Source organism: Protopterus annectens, chromosome 11.part0 (assembly GCF_019279795.1).
Source record: "Protopterus annectens isolate FY-2018-M chromosome 11.part0, PAN1.0, whole genome shotgun sequence".
NCBI lineage: Eukaryota > Metazoa > Chordata > Ceratodontiformes > Protopteridae > Protopterus > Protopterus annectens.
The window spans coordinates 513,612,929-513,630,644 of record NC_056745.1 but is presented as its reverse complement, the minus strand read 5'-3'; the positions used below and the strand labels follow the sequence as shown (position 1 = coordinate 513,630,644).

At 38.9% G+C, this 17,716-nt stretch overlaps 1 protein-coding gene across 1 annotated transcript in view; it reads right to left on the bottom strand.

Annotated features, from left to right (window-relative positions):
• CPM (carboxypeptidase M) overlaps positions 1–17,716 on the bottom strand; it is a 767,990-nt gene that overhangs the window by 454,329 nt on the left and 295,945 nt on the right. The window contains exon 3 of the mRNA XM_044087221.1: positions 9,021–9,205. Coding sequence (XP_043943156.1) covers positions 9,021–9,205 — 185 coding nt within the window. The remainder of the gene's footprint in view (positions 1–9,020; positions 9,206–17,716) is intronic.

Sequence of the window (17,716 nt, the reverse complement as noted above, 5' to 3'; positions counted from 1 at the left end):
TTAGCTTTATTGACAACTTCGGTTCTGAAACTCAAACGCAAATATTTCAGTAGTCGGCCGACCAGCACTTGCGAAATGCTTCTGCTTTGGGCACTGCGCGGCAAGAAAGACTAAAGAAAATGGAGTCGGCTGTATGTTTTATACCCCTGACAACCTGACATCATGGAAGAGAAGACAGCAACCAACGCAGGACCCAAGACTTTGGGATTCAGGCCGACTGATGGCAACCTGCCAGCAGATTACCCAAATGTAATGACTGCAACAGTGAAACACGAAGAACATCAGTAAACAGGGAGAAAAAGGACAGAGAAGTGGAGCATTTCATAACAGAATCCCTCTGTAGTCCATTAAGTGACAGACTATGCTAAATTGTTATACAGTGCTTCCTTTTGTTTATAAACAAATCAGCCAGCAAAAAAAAAAAAAGAAGCATTAAAACAGGTACATGGCATTTATAATGCTTAAACAAATAAGGTAGATACCTCAAGAAACATGATCTTATCAAATCTAATTATCGTCTATGGTAACTTGTACACTACAAACCCTGATGAAAGATAAAAGTTATCTTATAAGGTCTTATCAAGGAATTTCTTTGAAAACTCACTGTGAAGATAGGTGAAGGCTGCCAGCCTAGCCAGACAGAATTTTGTAGATAATTCTGTCATTTGTAAATATTAATGTAAGCCACAGGCTTGTTCTCTTAAATGTGAAAAGACTGCACTGGATATTGAACTGCAAAAATATAACAGTGCACTCTGCTGTAAGAAAACATTTAATGACAGTCTTTGATGTCAAAATTTGGAGCCAATATGTCTAGAAGGAGGCATCCTGCCTATTGTTTTAAGACCAGAGTTAATGGCTAGAACTTGCATGTATAAATGTCCTTTATTTGCTTTGGTTTTTGACCAGATGTAAAGAATGTAAATGTATTTTCTGTTAGCCTGGTAACACTAGAGAAGTGTGAAGAATGATGTCATGTGAAGCAGCTCTGTATTATCAATTTAAAGAGAGAATCAGAGAGCTCTGAGCATTTGTCTTGAGAACATCCAAGATCACCCACACTGTCTTGCTCTATATGTAAGCTATTTAGAACTGTGTTTTCTCTTTTATATAGCTAGGAAATAGGAAGATGAGACTAGTTTGTTTTCTGTAATGTCAGAACTTTTCTACCGTATTATTTTACGTATTTCTCTGAGACCTCTAAACTCTTGACTAGCACTGTACAGTAAGAAGTATTGTCTTGCATTTTTTATTAAATATTTTAAACTTTTCAGCTGTGGTTGTTTTGCAGAGAGATAATTTAAGCTCTAGAGTACATTGCATATATATAGTGATGCTGTACCAAGTCAAGCTAATAAACCTTGACTGTTCTGTCACACTTACCATTTGGATAATAATACTGCACATTAACAATTGGACACCCTTTTAAGGGCCTTTGAGTAGCTGATAAACATTAGTGGGTGGTGGCAGCTGGTACTACCTTTTAGACTGGGCAGAAAAGGGGCACAGCTGGAGAACCTGTGCCAGCCTTCCCCAGGACTGTCTGTGTGGTTGTATAAACTCTTATTTCAAAGTGTGTGCCAGCTACTTGGGCAGGGACACAAAGCACTGGTTGGACAGAGAGGGTGCTGGAGGTTTTAGCTTGCCCACTAGGCTGAGATCTGGACCCTATAGCTGTGCCAGTGGGGTGTATTATTGGGGACCTGGAGAGAAAGGGAGAAACCAGCCCCAGACTGAATGTGATCTCTGTGTGCTCTTAAGGGAAATTGTACTTTACTGTGTATATATTTGTTATCCTTTCCCTATATGGATGCCCCTCACTGGTGTTAGTGGTGAGGACTGAGGTTTCCTTGATTGCTGGGCCAGTGCATGGGCGTCACACTCACCATTTTACCTTTCTTAGAAAAGAAACAGCAAGTAATGTTGGGCAAGATCTCTTATGCCTATACACTACTCATTAGAAAAAGGCTGTGGGGCAGTACAGACTAAAAGTGAAACATCTTATAAAATTATTCACGGTAATTCTCAGCAGAGTTTTAGCTGTGACATCTGACTGACATGCCAACAACTAACTTGGACAATGATCACAAAACTGGAAATAAAATATCTTATGTTAAAGACAACATTTTTCAGCCAAAGTTGCTGCAGTTAACTTCATTCTCTCTCTCTGACATTTGGCAACATAGGAGTTAAATAATGAAGCTAGGGGGTGATCTTCCCTATCCAGGGAAATGTGAAGATTTTGCCACCAGAAGGAAAATAAGTTTTTGTGCCACCTTTTGCTTTGTCAACACCTATTTTTAGAGGAAAACCCATTGACTAAAACAAACAAAAAAATATATATATATATACATTACTAATATCAGAAGTCATAGTTATTAGCATGCTTTCTATTTAAACTGGGTTTGTGGCTCTGTCCCTCTGTCTTGGTAATGAACCATACAGGGACAGAACTGCACACAAAGACACACACTTACATGCATGCACACACTCGCAATCCATTCAGAATAACTTCCAGATATACAGTGACACGTGCACAGACACACACAATCCTTAAAGGGGCAATCCCAGTGCATAAAATTCAGACCAAGCTCTTCATTCTACTGGCATTCTTATCCCCACCCACTGTATAACATCACCAACACTCCTCCCCACTTCCTTCAAAGTAGCATGTTGCAGAATTATGTTCATTCTATCAAGAAACATAATGTCAAAGTTTTGTTCCCACTCAAGCTTCTGCGGTGATGGTTTACTTCACTCGATGCATTCTCTCGGTCTTCTTAAACATACAAATAAAGACGCGATCTGTAGCCATTTGGCTAGAGATGGTTACAGACAGGAAATTGCTCCAAAGCTGTATTTTTTTTTTAAATTAATGGCAGAACACCAGATTTCTCTGCAGGTTGTTTTATCTACATGCTAACTGCATATCTAGTTCCACATATTTTTTTTCCTTGCAAGTTATCATTTAACAGAGCAACTTCAGAATCTAGAACTTGCTGCATTTGTAAATAACTTGCGAACAAAAAATAAAAATCAAAACGAAAAAGTGTCAAACTACCATCAGTTGCCTGTTAATGTTATTCAGAGTTTGTTCTATTTGAAAAGTAAAAAGATCGCTAAATCAGCATTCCATAACTGTGGCAATGCGATAGAGAGCTTTATTAAGCCACAGAGCATTTACATTTAGACTAAGAACACCGGATATGTGCATAACATGAGAGGATTAAATTATCTAGCTTTTGATGTTCATTATGTATGCAGCTGAAGAAAGTGAAACTAAAAACAAGTGTTTGCAGCTGCATAGCTGAGTTGCTTGAAAAGAAAGCATGATTTTTAGAATGCTTTTTATTGAAACTGGGTTGTGGCTCTGTCCCACTGTGGTTCTGTCTCGCCAATGAACCACAAATGGTCAGAGCACACACACACAGACGTGCACACACACACAGACGCGCACACACACACACACACACACACACACAGACGTGCACACACACAGACACACACACACACACACACGTGCGCACACAGACGTGCACACACAGACACACACACATGCGCACACACACACGCACAGATACACAGACAAGCGCACACACACAAGACACGCGCACAGACACGCACAGATACACAGACACACACGCGCACACACACAGACACACATCCGCACACACACACAGACACACGTGCGCACACAGACACACATGCGCACACAGACACACATGCGCACACAGACACACACAATCCAGAATAACATGCAGATACACACACACACAATGAATAGGAATGACATGTACAAGGGAAGCATAAAGTGCAAAAGGACAGGAAAACATTTCTCAAATGATACGACTAACAATATGCATTTTAGTTGACTGCAAGTCTGTACCGTAATGATACAGGGACAATATTTCAATTAAAGAATAAAAAATAAAAAAGATAAAAAAAGAATTTTTTTATTTAGTCACGCTAAAAAGTAAGAAACAAGGAAGAAGAGTGAAACCTTTGCAAAAGAAACACAGACAAGCTGATTTCAGAAAAACATTCAAGGTTGGTTTTGCCGATTGTGATAAAAAGGTACCAGAAGTAGTAGCAGGAGTCACCAAAACCAACCTAGAATGCTTTACTGAAATCAGATTGTCTTTGTTTCTTTTGCAAAGATTTCACTCTTCCTTGTTTTTTTTTTTATTTTTTAGGGTAACTAAATAAAAAGCATTCTTTATTAAAAAATATTTTAAAATTTTTTTTTTATCATTAGTAATATTTACTATGGTCTTTGATGCTATTGAGTATTGCTTGCACAGTGACATTGCTGCTGTGTAGTGATTGCATTTCTTAACCCTGTCTTCATGTGTTGCTTTGTATTAACCTTGCTATTCTCCTTATAAATAAGCTGTATACGTGTAACAAAGCCACTGAAGAGAAGACTGCATAAAGCCATGTAAATCTAAGACTTGTTTTCCTAACAGAAAACGGGCCTCTCATCTCCTGGACATTGCACTTCAGCAAAAGACACGTAGACAACCTGACAGCTATAGATAAACTAGACACGATCCAACTCTGTGAAAATAAGGGGTCAAGAGGTCCAAAAGGATAATAAAAATCACAGGATGTGGAAGAAAGCTTAATGTCTGCAAAGCAAACGCTCTCTTTTCTCTCAACTCATACTTTAGTCAAAGTTCAGTCAAGTGGGGAAAGGAAAAAAGCTGTTAAAAGTCTGACAACAGCTGGAATTTTCCACAGCAGAGACTGAACAAAGAAACTTCCAAAAAGCCTTCCCTCACTCTAACAGCAGTTATACACAGAAGAGACAGTCACATGTGGTCACTCATTCAGTCAATCAGATTTGTAGTCTTTCAGCTCTTCATTCATGCCTCTACGTCAGTCAAAAGTAGACAATCACAGACATTATTCACTCATTCCTCCAAGTTGCCCAGCTAATACAACTATGGACAGACTCTGAAATATCTTTGCTTGTATATCCTTAAGGACTGCTATAAAGCCAAACTCTAACAAAGGAAGTAAAACTGTGACATTGCATCTTGCTTTCTTCAGGGCCTTGGCCATTCAGAAAGGCAGACCCATTTACAGTAAGGAAAAGGGAAGTTTGCCAAATAGGTTCATATGTACTTACTAGGTTATTTATTCATGAGGATCTTTTGGGAGCATATATTCCCCATACATTTATAGCCCTTACAGTACATGTATAAACTCAGTCTATTTTAAGTGCAAATATCCTAAAGCCAAGATATTTGTTACTCCTATACAAAAGGGACAAAGGTGCTAAACCAGGTGTTAATTCATGATATCACATCCATTTGCACCCTATTATGCTTGAACAGAGCATCAGACATACTCTGCCTTGCATGGAAAGGATTCCAGAGAAGTGGTGTTCTCTGCAATATGTATCTATTGCTCTAAATGTTCGATTTATGTTGCAGAAGAGCTTAAGATTGCTTGAGTCTGTGTTTATGCCACCATTGGACTTGTGGATGTGCAGTATATGTCTGAAAGGATGGAGTCAGTTGAGGCTGTGTAGGTGAAGCAGAGATCACCCCTCAGTAACGTGTAAGATACCAAAACGAAGGATGGGGCTTTGAAATGGTCAGTGCAGCTTTTATGATTTAGGGTCTTTTTTTCAATACTTTATTTATTTTTTGTAGGATGTTGCTTTCTTGGTGAAAAAGCACTGACGTAATTCAACATGTGTTAAGGGTTTGGACAGGTATATAGCAAAGGGGCATTATACTCAATGACTAGCCTAATATGGGGAAATGATCAGATTCCTAGAAGTGGAGGCCATACCCGTACTAATAAACTGAACAACAAAAAAGGACTTACAGTTGTTGATACATAGTGATCAAAAGACAGTTCACTGTCTACGTAGGTTTGCAGGTCCCTAACTACTGTATCAATTTCAGGGGTTTGTCAATGTGATAGTTACAGGGGACATCATGCTTGCCAAAGAAAACAATTATACTTTTTTTTGCCTTTTAGTTTTATTCAGTGGTTTTGACACCAGCTATTTGTTTGGGACAAGCCCTCTTGGAGGATCTTGGTGTCTTCTAGAGAGTTTATGATGGCACCAAGTTTAAATTCATATGCAGACTTGGTCAGCCATAAATCCTTGACATGAAGTTTGACCTCCAAGAAGTAAATCCCCCCAAGAAGAATGGCCCAAGGACAAAACCTTGGGATACACCACTAGTAACAGGTCTTTTGGAGGAGGTAGAGCTGTCCATCATAATGTCTTGGATTATTCTATTAGTGATCCAGTTTGCTATACGATTTACAGAGGGATTTACATTTAACTAGATGGGTTTGTCAAATACATTTGAGTGTGCGATGGTGTTGAATGCCTCTGTGATGTCTAGTTATGCAGGGTGTACTTATTTTTCCTCATCCGTTGCTTCAGCAACCCTTTTAAATATGTTCATGTTAAATAGGCAGTATCTGTCCTTGAAAAAACTGCACCATCTGGGATCAAGAGTTAGTAGGTTGTCTCTGTCTATTAATTTCATAATGATCCCTTCCATAGCCTTACAGATGAGGCTGGCCAGACTTGCGGGTCTATAATTATCTGGGTTCATTGATGACCCACCTTTGTGCAGAGGGGTGAATGCTGCTGTCCTTCATTCATTTGCCACAAAGCCTGTTTAGAGGATATCAAATAGCCTGTGTAGGGGGTTTGACAGGTCCTGTTTCAGACTGACCAGTAGTAGGCATCCTTGTATGTTATCTGACCCCACAGAAGCAGTGTTAGTCTTGGAAAATGGTTTCAGGACTTGTTTTTGGGAGATTTGAGGGGAAAGTAGATGCTGATATTTGATCTGGGAATGTGGGGAGAAGCGTGGGTTGAAATTAGAGCTAAATGCAGCTGCTAGCATATCACCTATATCCTGAGTATGTGATGTCAATTGCTACTAGCTCTGCACAGTGCTAAACATTGTTTCTGAAGTTTCTAACACAGTTAAACACGGCTTTGTGGTTGTCCTTAGCCTGAGTGGCTATTTTTACTTCATATCCAAGTCTGATTGATTTAATCAGGGGCCAAAGATCTTTTTAAGTTTCACAAGTGTGTGTTTGGTAATGTGAGAGTTACATTTATTTTTATGCACAACAGGCCTTTCTTCTTTCATTTTAGAGCCTGTTTATATTTGATTCCACCACAGAGGTTTATTTTTAAATCTGACATTGAACTTACTTTGGGGGGGGGACAGATACAGCAATGCAGCTATTTACATGTGGGCAGAATTTGGCTGTAAAAAAATCCAGATGAGCAGAGGAATCATCAGGTAGGAAGGGGATGCTGAATTTAGCAAGTCCATCACTCACTTTTAGTAGATTAGCTTTAGTATAATCTCTGAATATCAATTTATTTGGAGGATGATTCTGACTTCAGTCTTATGCTGAACGTGACAGATTTATGGTCTGATTTAACTTGGGAGGAAGTTATAATTGGTAGGAAATAGAGTTGTCCATATTGGTGAGAAAACCAAGAAAATCCAGCAACAGGTGGCAGATGCGAAAATTAATCTATTTTACTCATTTACACACAGGATTCACCAAGTAAACAGGTTTGCACAGTGAATCCTATTTATGTTGCATAGAAGCATTAAATGGTGTAATTTTGGTATCTGGCTACAGTTGCTGGATTTTCTTTTTTCTTAATAGTCTTGGCTTCCATGTAGGATGGCTTTTCACCTAGTTGGCATGCAGACTAACTGATCCAGAAAGTTTGTATTTATGAAATCCAGAAATCTCTGTGAATACAGGTTCGGGGATGTATATATCTCCCAGTTGATGGAAGGGTAGTTGAAGCTCCCTAGAAGAATGGGACTAATCAGGTAAGAAATATGGGTCAAGAGGCAAATGGAGGGGGGGGGGGTCCTACAGTCATCTATGACGTGATAAGGGCTTTTTAATGGTAGTTTGGACATTGAGGAGTTCCTGGTTGTTATCCTGTCTAATGAGTCTAGAGGTAAAATTTTGTTTTATGAACATAGAGTCTTTATTAATTTCATCTAGTGCAGCAGACCTAAATGCATGAAAATTGTTAAAACCTTATACTGATGGAGTCCTCTCAGTGGCCTTGAACCAGGTCTCAATGACAATACACATATCAATGCATGCCAGGGTAAGAAGTGCTTGCAGGGAGAGGAGTTTTTTGCTGAGACTTCCAGCATTGAACAGAAATACTCATGTTTTTCAAATTCCATTTTGTTATGTTGAGGGCTTTTGATGGCTGGCAGTGCTAAAAACACTGTGTGGGTGGACAAGGTTTTTGCCAATGTAAGAAAGTCTTACAGGAGGAAAGATGCAAGCAAACCCTGTCAAAGCAGTTGGGACTGTGACAAACACACACATATACACAAAGACTCTTGCACATGCCCTTACTTTTTTCCTGATTTACTTTTTTATGCTCTCTAAACAGCGAAGCCACATTTTGCGAGCATAAAAAGCATCTCCCCCTTGGCTGTTTTTCTGTTTGAGATTTACAGAAGCTTAATATGCTGCCATGACCTGTCAGACTTGCTTCTTCACTTGGCTTTATCTGTACATTAACACCCTACTTCAGAATGTTCGCTTTCCAACAGGGTGACTATGTTGGCTTCGCCCATTCTCTAAATATGAATTAATATTCACCTTAAGCCTCAGGTTGGACCCCTCCATAAACAGAATGACAAGTGATCTATTTATTATATGGGTTAAAGACAAGCTGGTGAAACATAATACTTCATTAATGATCAAAACCATTTTCCTCTTCCTGGAGATCTTGCAAGTATATCTTTAGTCAATGATGGATTTAACCATATGTTTCAAGTGAAACACATTTCTATTTCATCAATTTATCCTGTACAATGTTTAAATGATTTAATATAAAAATCTAATATTTGGGGATTTTCATTTGTACAAGTCTTGTTCTTAAAAAAACAATAAAATAAACTTTTATTTTGAAATCCATAAATGAAATGTGAAACTCAGTAACTTTTATGTACAAGTAGAATTCAACAATAAATTACCTGATACAGCATTATCATATGGGTAGTTCGCTACAACTGTTCCTCCATGGAGATTAGCAGAGAGCAAAAAGTTTTCTGTTTGAATCCAGTCCATCACTGCTTGTGTTTCAGGTTGTATTTCAACAGTATTATTCTGAAAAGGATCAGGGAAGTTCCTGTTTAGGTCATATGCATTTTTATTATACCTAAAACAGAAAAATGAAAACATAATTTAAAGGGGCATAAATAATTTTTTAGCAATAACTTTTAGGCTAGCATCAATACTGCGATACTGAATAATACTTTTCAAAATTAAACAAGATAACATTGACTTGCTTCCATCATCTGATAAACTAAATGACAACTGAATGAATAAATAAAAATGTTTAACTGACTGACTGAAAAAACAGGCAAGCAAACTGGTCTTAGAAGATGGCCCTATAAGCCTTTTCAGCCATGACCTAAATTAAAGGCAGAAAAAGACAGAATGGAAGCAAGTATATAGGACATTTTCATACACCAATTAAAATGAATGAATATGAAAAAAGTTTAGCAAATGACAAATTAACAATTACATTCTAAATAAAGTACAAATTCAGAAACCGCATTAGTATTAAAATGAATGCACCTTATTGTTATTTTTAAAGTATTTTTATTAAATTATATATATATATATATATATATATATATATATATATATATATATATATATCTATATGGTTCTACCTCACATAAACAAAACACCAAAACACCGACAACGCATGATCACGAAACCACATAACCGACGGTACAAAAACACGTAATTCCAAGTGCTCGACAACGAAATAACCAGCGGTACACAAACACGAACCCTCATACATTTCAAATACCACAATCAACAAACAAAACACATTCCCGTCCAAAACCACATACACAACACAAGCACACCAAAATCCCTACAAACCCACACTAAACCTCACATACACAACTACCTACAACCCTAACCCAAACCCTAACCCTAAGGTCCGTCACTACAGCACACTTACCTGACCCGCTCCTAACCCTAACTCACTTATCCCGCCCTAACCAAAACACAATCACTACCGCACACTTACCTGACCGGCTCCTTAACCCTAACTCACTTATCCGCCCCCTAACCAAACACAATCACTACACACCTACCTGACCGCTCCCTAACCTAACTCACTTAACCCACCCCTATCCACACTTACCTTACTTTTGCCCTAACGTCCGTCACTACTTATACTTACACAGCCTTTTCCCATTTCGCATCCTCGTCGGTGCTTTCATCCGTTGGGTCGGTCTGCTTGTCGATCTTCTAGGTCCCGTCGCGTCGGTCTTCTGCTGTCGATCTTCTGGGGCTCGCGATTTCCGTCGATGTTCCGTGTCGTTGAAGTGAGGTAGAACCATATATATATATATATATATATATATATATATATATATATATATACAAAACTTTCAGATCACACCACCATTAAGTACCACTGCAAACCTCTCTCAAATGGAGTTTCTACTGAAGAATTAAAAACATTCTGGGACAGTTGTGTCATGACGTGCAAGTAAAACATTAAGCTCAAACTTTAGCTGTCATATGACTGATCATGAGGGATAACCCCTCCACACACTAGTGTTTTTTCCTGCTTATAGTCACGTGTATGTACGTACATACACACACATATATATATATATATATATATATATATATATATATATATATACACACACACATACATACATATATAAAATTTATTTATATTTGTTAACCAGGTAGTGTCCGACTGGGCCAGCTGGCCAGTTTTCAGTGGAGACCCAGGAAGATAAGCTCCAAAAAACATGATTTTTACAGAGACAAAAGAAACAGAAGCACACATTGCAAAGAAAAAAATAAAATTACAGGGGCATAAAATAAAATATACAATGTTGCTCATTCAAATATACAATTAAGTGAAACAAAGTGTTAAAATACATACAGTATGAATTTAAGAAGAGAAACTTTGCTATTTTGTGTGTATTTAAAATCTGTAGTAGACCTCTTGCATGTGCTAAATTGCTGGTTATGTGCTTATGGAAAGCCTTGTCTCAGGTATAGGTTCATAGGTTAAAACTACTCTTAATCCAGAGGACCATTAGTAGGCTAGCCACAATATCCCAAATTTAAGTTACCTGTTGAAATTATTAATTTACACCTAGTTTCAACCCCACTTCTTTAAATCATCTGCTTACAAATGTTTCACCAGAGCAGTAGTATGAGAAAATAAAGCACATGTTCAAGAATGCTTTAGTTATCTATGTGTAACAACTTGCTTAGGTGATGTGGTTACAAAATATTAGGTCCTGAGTTTCTGAAATGCCATGTCCCTGCTGCATTCACTTACACAGTAACATGTTCCTGCTACGAGTGTTTGCAAACTGTTACAATCCCTACCCATGTTCCTAGGTTAACTAGGCAGCTCTGATTGCTAGTCAGATACTTCTGAACAAATTCACTAGAGACAGATGAGGATTGGAAGCAACCAGCTTAAGCAGAATCATCTTAATTAGAATTGTTCTGCCCTTCCTGTTCAAGCAGACATGGAAATCTAATGTTGTCTATGAAGTGATTTTACTGCTAGATGCACTAGATTTGACAATACCCCCTCAGTAAGTGCCCCCATCCTTTTTATAGCCCGTCTCTGACGGGATGACAAAGATGTATTTTCCTTTAACTCTGTTATCAAAAACCTCTTCTCCTATAATTGCAGCAGCCTTTATACCACTAACAAAGTAGTAGGCAGCCTATAGTCTAGCAACAGGCATATCACGACAGTCCCAGTATCATAGAATGTCTGGATTTTTGCTTCATATTTTTGGTCTACACCTCATAAAAGTTTTGGTTTTCTGACAAATCTTTGAGGACTGAAGTCATAAAATAATGACACATATTTGAGTTTGAGACTTAATATCCTTAGGAAAATGCAAAACTTGTTATTCTACCAACTTTCTGAGTTTATAAGAGCAATATATAAAATCTGTCCCCAAGTTTGGGCTTTTGACCCCCCCCCCCCATTACTTTTGACTTTGTCCAGCATGCTTGTGCTAACAGGTTGATAGGTATATAAACAGGTAAAAAAAAGTAAGCTGCTGTCCCACCCAGAATCCTACTGTGCAAGGATACATGTACATAGTAAACGTTGGGTACTGGTTATCAGAATATGACTGACTTAGTTATATTTGCCTATAAAGTCGAGCAATGAATCACAGTGTCTCTCTCAAGTCTGTCCCTACCCCAACAATAGGTGTATTTGCAGTACCATCTCTGTCTGTGCTGTTGGATAAGAATTTATACACCCCTGGAAATTAGGCTATACAACTTTCCCCTCAACCTTGAAGAAATAACTAGAAAAAAATAGCAGAAATTAAAACAAAAACTAGCAATCCCTGAATCACATAGCTGTTTAAGTTATACACATATATACACACAGATACACATACATACCCCAACACACATATATGCACGGGTCCCCTTTAAAACGTCGACTAACCGGAACGTTGACTTGCAAATAACAGACACAAGAATATTGAAAGTTCGCAATGCTGAACTCCCAGAACATTGCAATTTAACTCCGGGAAATTAACCACTGGTCCACCATGGTGATCTTTGCCCTGTTTTCCACTATAGTGCAGTCTCGGAATTGGTATATTTAGTTAGGGGTGGAGTGGGTTGCCCTAACACTGCAAGTTTGTACTAATGGACAGAGGCAGCTCCTAAATGCTTTGTCCTAGGCATGGGTCTCCCCAAATTTTCCATGAAATTATCCCAGTTATTCCTATTATGGAATAATATAAAATTATCAACCATGGGATGGGTGAGGCCAATCTCTAACCAGATTTTGATAGGTTATTTTGAGCACAAAAAGGGAAATCAGCTAGCCTTAAAATGGCCAAAAACGGTAGCTAGCCTAGTACTTGCTTATGAACGTATGATCGTTCACTCGCCTTTCATTGTTAGACTGCAGAACTATGCTTGTGTAAGTTGTAGAGTTATCACCCTCACAGCAATAGGTAGGAAGAAGACAGATACAGATGAGCTGATGCATTTTAGTTCACTTGTACCAGATAGCAGAATACTGTCATCAGAATTATTGAGAAAATCCCTTTGAAACAGGAGCAGCAATATAATAAAAATACCAGAAAGGCCTGTCATCTGCAAGTTAAGGAATGAATCAAAGTGACATCAATCAAAACATTATGGCATCAGATGAAAATCTATGGAAAAAATCTTGCGTAGAAACAACTGTATTAGGTCATTATCAGAGTCCAAGATAATACACTAAAGAAGAAATCACAATTATTTGTCAACACTTCCAAGTCAGGTTTATTTGCTTAGATGTCTGATGTACCTGAGATTCCTGTCAGACTGTTTTTAACTCTGAGACCATAGCCACTGTGGTGACCTCAAAAATTGTCATAGTTCTACATGCATTGCAGTCCAGGAGATAGTATCTTGCAGTTCTGCCATTAAAAGTGGTTATTCTTTATCTACCACTAGGGGCTGTTGAACTACAATGTAGTACACTTGTGAAGATTTGCTAAAAAACACTCAGAACAAGTGATTGGACATGATATTAATTGTTGAGATGAATTTCATTCAGTGGGTTTCATTGTTGTATATTTTCCCATGATTTACTTAAAGCCAACTGAATCAGTTGTGTGTGTGTGTGTGTGTGTGTGTGTGTGTGTGTGTGTGTGTGTGTGTGTGTGTGTGTGTGTGTGTATGTATATATATATATATATATATATATATATATATATATATATATATATGAGTACAGTGCACTCCCCAAAAGTTACCAACAAACTCAATAAAGATAACTGTAGCCCTCTCTTTCTCTCTCTCTCTCTCTCTCTCTCTCTATATATATATATATATATATATATATATATATATGTGTGTGTGTGTGTGTGTGTGTGTGTGTGCATTGGTATAATTAATTAAACTGTATTTTTTTAAATTATTTTTAAAGAATGTATACTTTGGAGTGTTTCTCCCCAGTACTCCACTGAAAATGGGCTCCTAACCAGTTGCACTTTCCCAGTAATCAAATGTCAATCAATAGCATAAGGAAAGTGTATGTGTGTCTGCATTTTATTTTCTGCGTATTTGTTTCACTGAATATTGTGGTGTCTATCTCTCTGCAGTAAGTGGGGGTTATTGTTTTCACTTCACTGATATTCGGTGTTGAACTTTTAGCCTAGAGGGATTCTCTGTGCTTATAAGTGTTAGTCATTTATCTGTGAATTTATTTCTGCTGAATATCTGAGCTGTTTTGTTGGCTGCTATATACCTACATCAACTGTATTACAAGCTGAGAAGCACAAACTTGCAGTGTTAAAGATAGTACTACATTTTATTTTCTGTTTATTTGTTTCACTGAATATTGTCATGTCTCTGTCTCTCTACAGTAAGTGGGGGTTACTGTTTTCACTTCATTGATATTCGGTATTGAATTCTTAGCCTAGAGGGTTTCTCTCTGCTTATAAGTGTTAGTCACTTATCTGTGAATTTATTTCTGCTGAATATCTGAGCTGTTTTGCTGGCTGCTACACACCTACATCAACTGTATTACAAGCCAAGTACAAACTTGTAGTGTTAAAGATAGTACTGCATTTTACTTTTCTGTTTCACTGAATACTGGGGCCTCTCTGTCTCTATGCAGTTAGTTTCCCGCCCTCCCTCCCTGTTCTTGTTGTGGTATTAATCTTGGTGGCTTTGAAATTGCCCGTCCCTCCTATAAATTTGTGTTTAAGCACTCCTCCTGGGTCCATCTCATTTTCTCACTCAATCGAGTACAGTGAGATCATATTTTGATTTTAGACACTCCTACCAGTCCCATCTGTTCAGCTCTATCCCAGTCTAGTGTCATTAGCTCATTCTCCCTAATACAGAGAGAACATTTGAGAAGGCAACCCACTTAGGTCCTTAACCTTGAATTATCTTCTGTTTCTCCTTTCCCCTTTCCGCTTTACTTAAAAAAAACTTTGCTAGAATCTCCTTGTGTTCTGAGTGTGCATCTCAGCTGATAAGTATACTTTTTGGCACTTTTTAACTGTTCAGAGTTTAATAAAACAATGCTTGAATTCAGTTCAAAATGCAGTTTGAATAAATTGCATTTATTTAAACTGTATTTGCTTTAATATTGCTACACACAACTGTGCTAGCTTGCACTGCACTTGAATTGTTTTTAGTGCTGTTTTAGCTGCTTTTCTGTGTAAAAAAAAATAAAAATTTCGGCTTGTTTCCTGCCTTTCCTGTAGCTAGTTTAGTTCAGATACAGTTTTGCTGTATCCAGGACTGCTTGTAAGCTCCTGAGCCCCCCCCCCAAGCCTTTCTGTGTCAGAAGGAAGCCTTCTAGCTTGTCAGTGGGAGTGGTAAGCACTAGGTAGCCTATCTTTCTCAAGAGGGGTGATTTCTGGCTCAGAAATTGTAATTTATTGGGCATTTGGGCAGTTTTTTCCATCTCCTTCAACTTTCTGGTATAAAAGCCCACGTTTGTACTTTTCCCGCTTTTCCTGCAACTAGTCTAGTCCAGATACAGATTTGCTGTATCCAGGACTATATAAAGCGTCTGAGCCCCCCCAAGTCTTTCTGTGTTGGAGGGAAGCCTTACAGCTTATCAGTGGGAGTGGTAAGCACTAGGTAGCCTACCAACCACAAGAGGAGTGGTTTCTGGCCCAGAAATTGTAGTTCATTGGCTGTTTGAGCAGTTTTTTCTCCATCTCCTTCAACCCTCTGATCTAAAAGTCCACACTTGTGCTTTTCCCACCTTTCCTGTAACTAGTCTAGTCCAGATACAGATTTGCTGTATCCAGGACTGTTTGTAAGAGAGGTTTGAGAGGTGCCAAAGTCTGCTCTTCAAATTTTCCCTTAGATCTGCTAGTTCTCGCCTCTCCTGCACTTTTACTAGCTTATTAGTCTAGCATTTTATCATACCAGACTTCTTGTAGCAATTATTGTAGCACACAAAAGTGCTACAAGCACTAAACATTCTACAAGGAAACAGCTCCAGTACTTATTATTAATGCCCACCCCTCCAGGCATGTCTAAAGGTCAGTTCCCTGTGCTTTCTCCTATTAATCTGGTGAACCTGGGCATCCTGAGGCAATGTAGCAACTACCTCATAGACAGACAACCCTCTTCTCTTACCTCCCAACACTCAGACTTGTGAGAGATGCACTTATATATCCAAAATGGAAGCCACACACTCTCCAGCCAAGACCAGAATAGCTGGTCAAGAGGAGAAGGTCAACACTTGCACCACTCCACATGAAACACATAGCCAGCCCTCCAGAACACACACCAGCACTGCCTTCACATACAAACACAAACCACACACCCACCTTTGCGAAGGCTCTCAAAAAAATCTACCCAAACAGCAGAGACCTCCAAGGCAGGAATGCACTCGACCACCACAAGACAACACTAGTCATGAGACACGTAACTCTCCTAAACAGTGTGCCACTCAACCAAAGACCCTAAGGCAAAACAGCTTTCCCAGCACATTAGTCACAGGTGACTCAATAGGTTGCCACACTGATGTCCCACTCACTAGACTGAATAAGGAGAAAGTAACAGTCAGCTGTCTGTCAGGTGCCAGGATCCACCACATAACACATGCACTCAGGTCCCTCAACCAAAGGTAAAAATATGACTCTTATTGCACATGTGGATGTGAATGACCTGAGACATACCTCCCTGGACTACATGAGAGAGACATGGAGGAGCTCTCGGATTATGTAGCCCAGGTGGGTATGATCCTAGCCCTGAGCAGGCATCCTACCATCACCCAAAATGATACCACAGTACAAGCAGAAAATGAATGATTTCAACAATTGGCTAAGTTTCTACTGTCATTCTAAGGGGATCCAGTATCTGCCAGGGATGACATTATTGACAGACCTCGATGCTTTGCCAGAGATGGCCTGCATCTGTCAGCCCTGGGCTTCCGGATACTAGCCAAGGCTCTTGAAACCCCTATAGTGCCTTTTTTAGGCAGTGTTCCATAGACCAAATTACCATCGTAACAGCTACAAACAAATGCAATCTGATGGTCATGCTGCTCAATGCTAGAAGTCTAATTCTCAAAATGCACTCCTTAAAATGGAGAACATCAACATTTGTGCTGTAACAGAGACATAGTTCAAGGCAGCAGAAAGCACCCCTGCATGACCAGACGATAACTCATTCCACATCTTTTGGGCCCAGAACTTGGACCGAACCTTCAAAGGTGGTGGTGTTTCCATATTCATAAAGGATGCACACACCTCCAGACTGGTAGCCCAACATAACACATCAGAGATACTTCAGGTGCAGCTAACATTGGGTAAGACAGCGATTCAGGTCGTAGCCTGTTATAGGTCCCCAACCCTGTCCTAAAACTCTCACTCCACATTCCTAAGCACCCTGTAGAATATATTAGGGTCCAACCCAACACTCTCATACTGGGCAACTTCAACTACCCTCCATTAAATGGGAAAACTACTCTTGTATCAATACACTTGCCCAACGTTTCCTGGATTCATTAATTCCAATGCCCTGGACCAGCTCATTCTTACCCCCACTAGAGGTAGCAACATCCTTGACCTCATCATAACTAACATGGGTGACCGTTGCTCTACACCAACAGTCAACTCCTCCCAGATTAGAGTAGATCACAAACTAATCACCTTGGAAATCC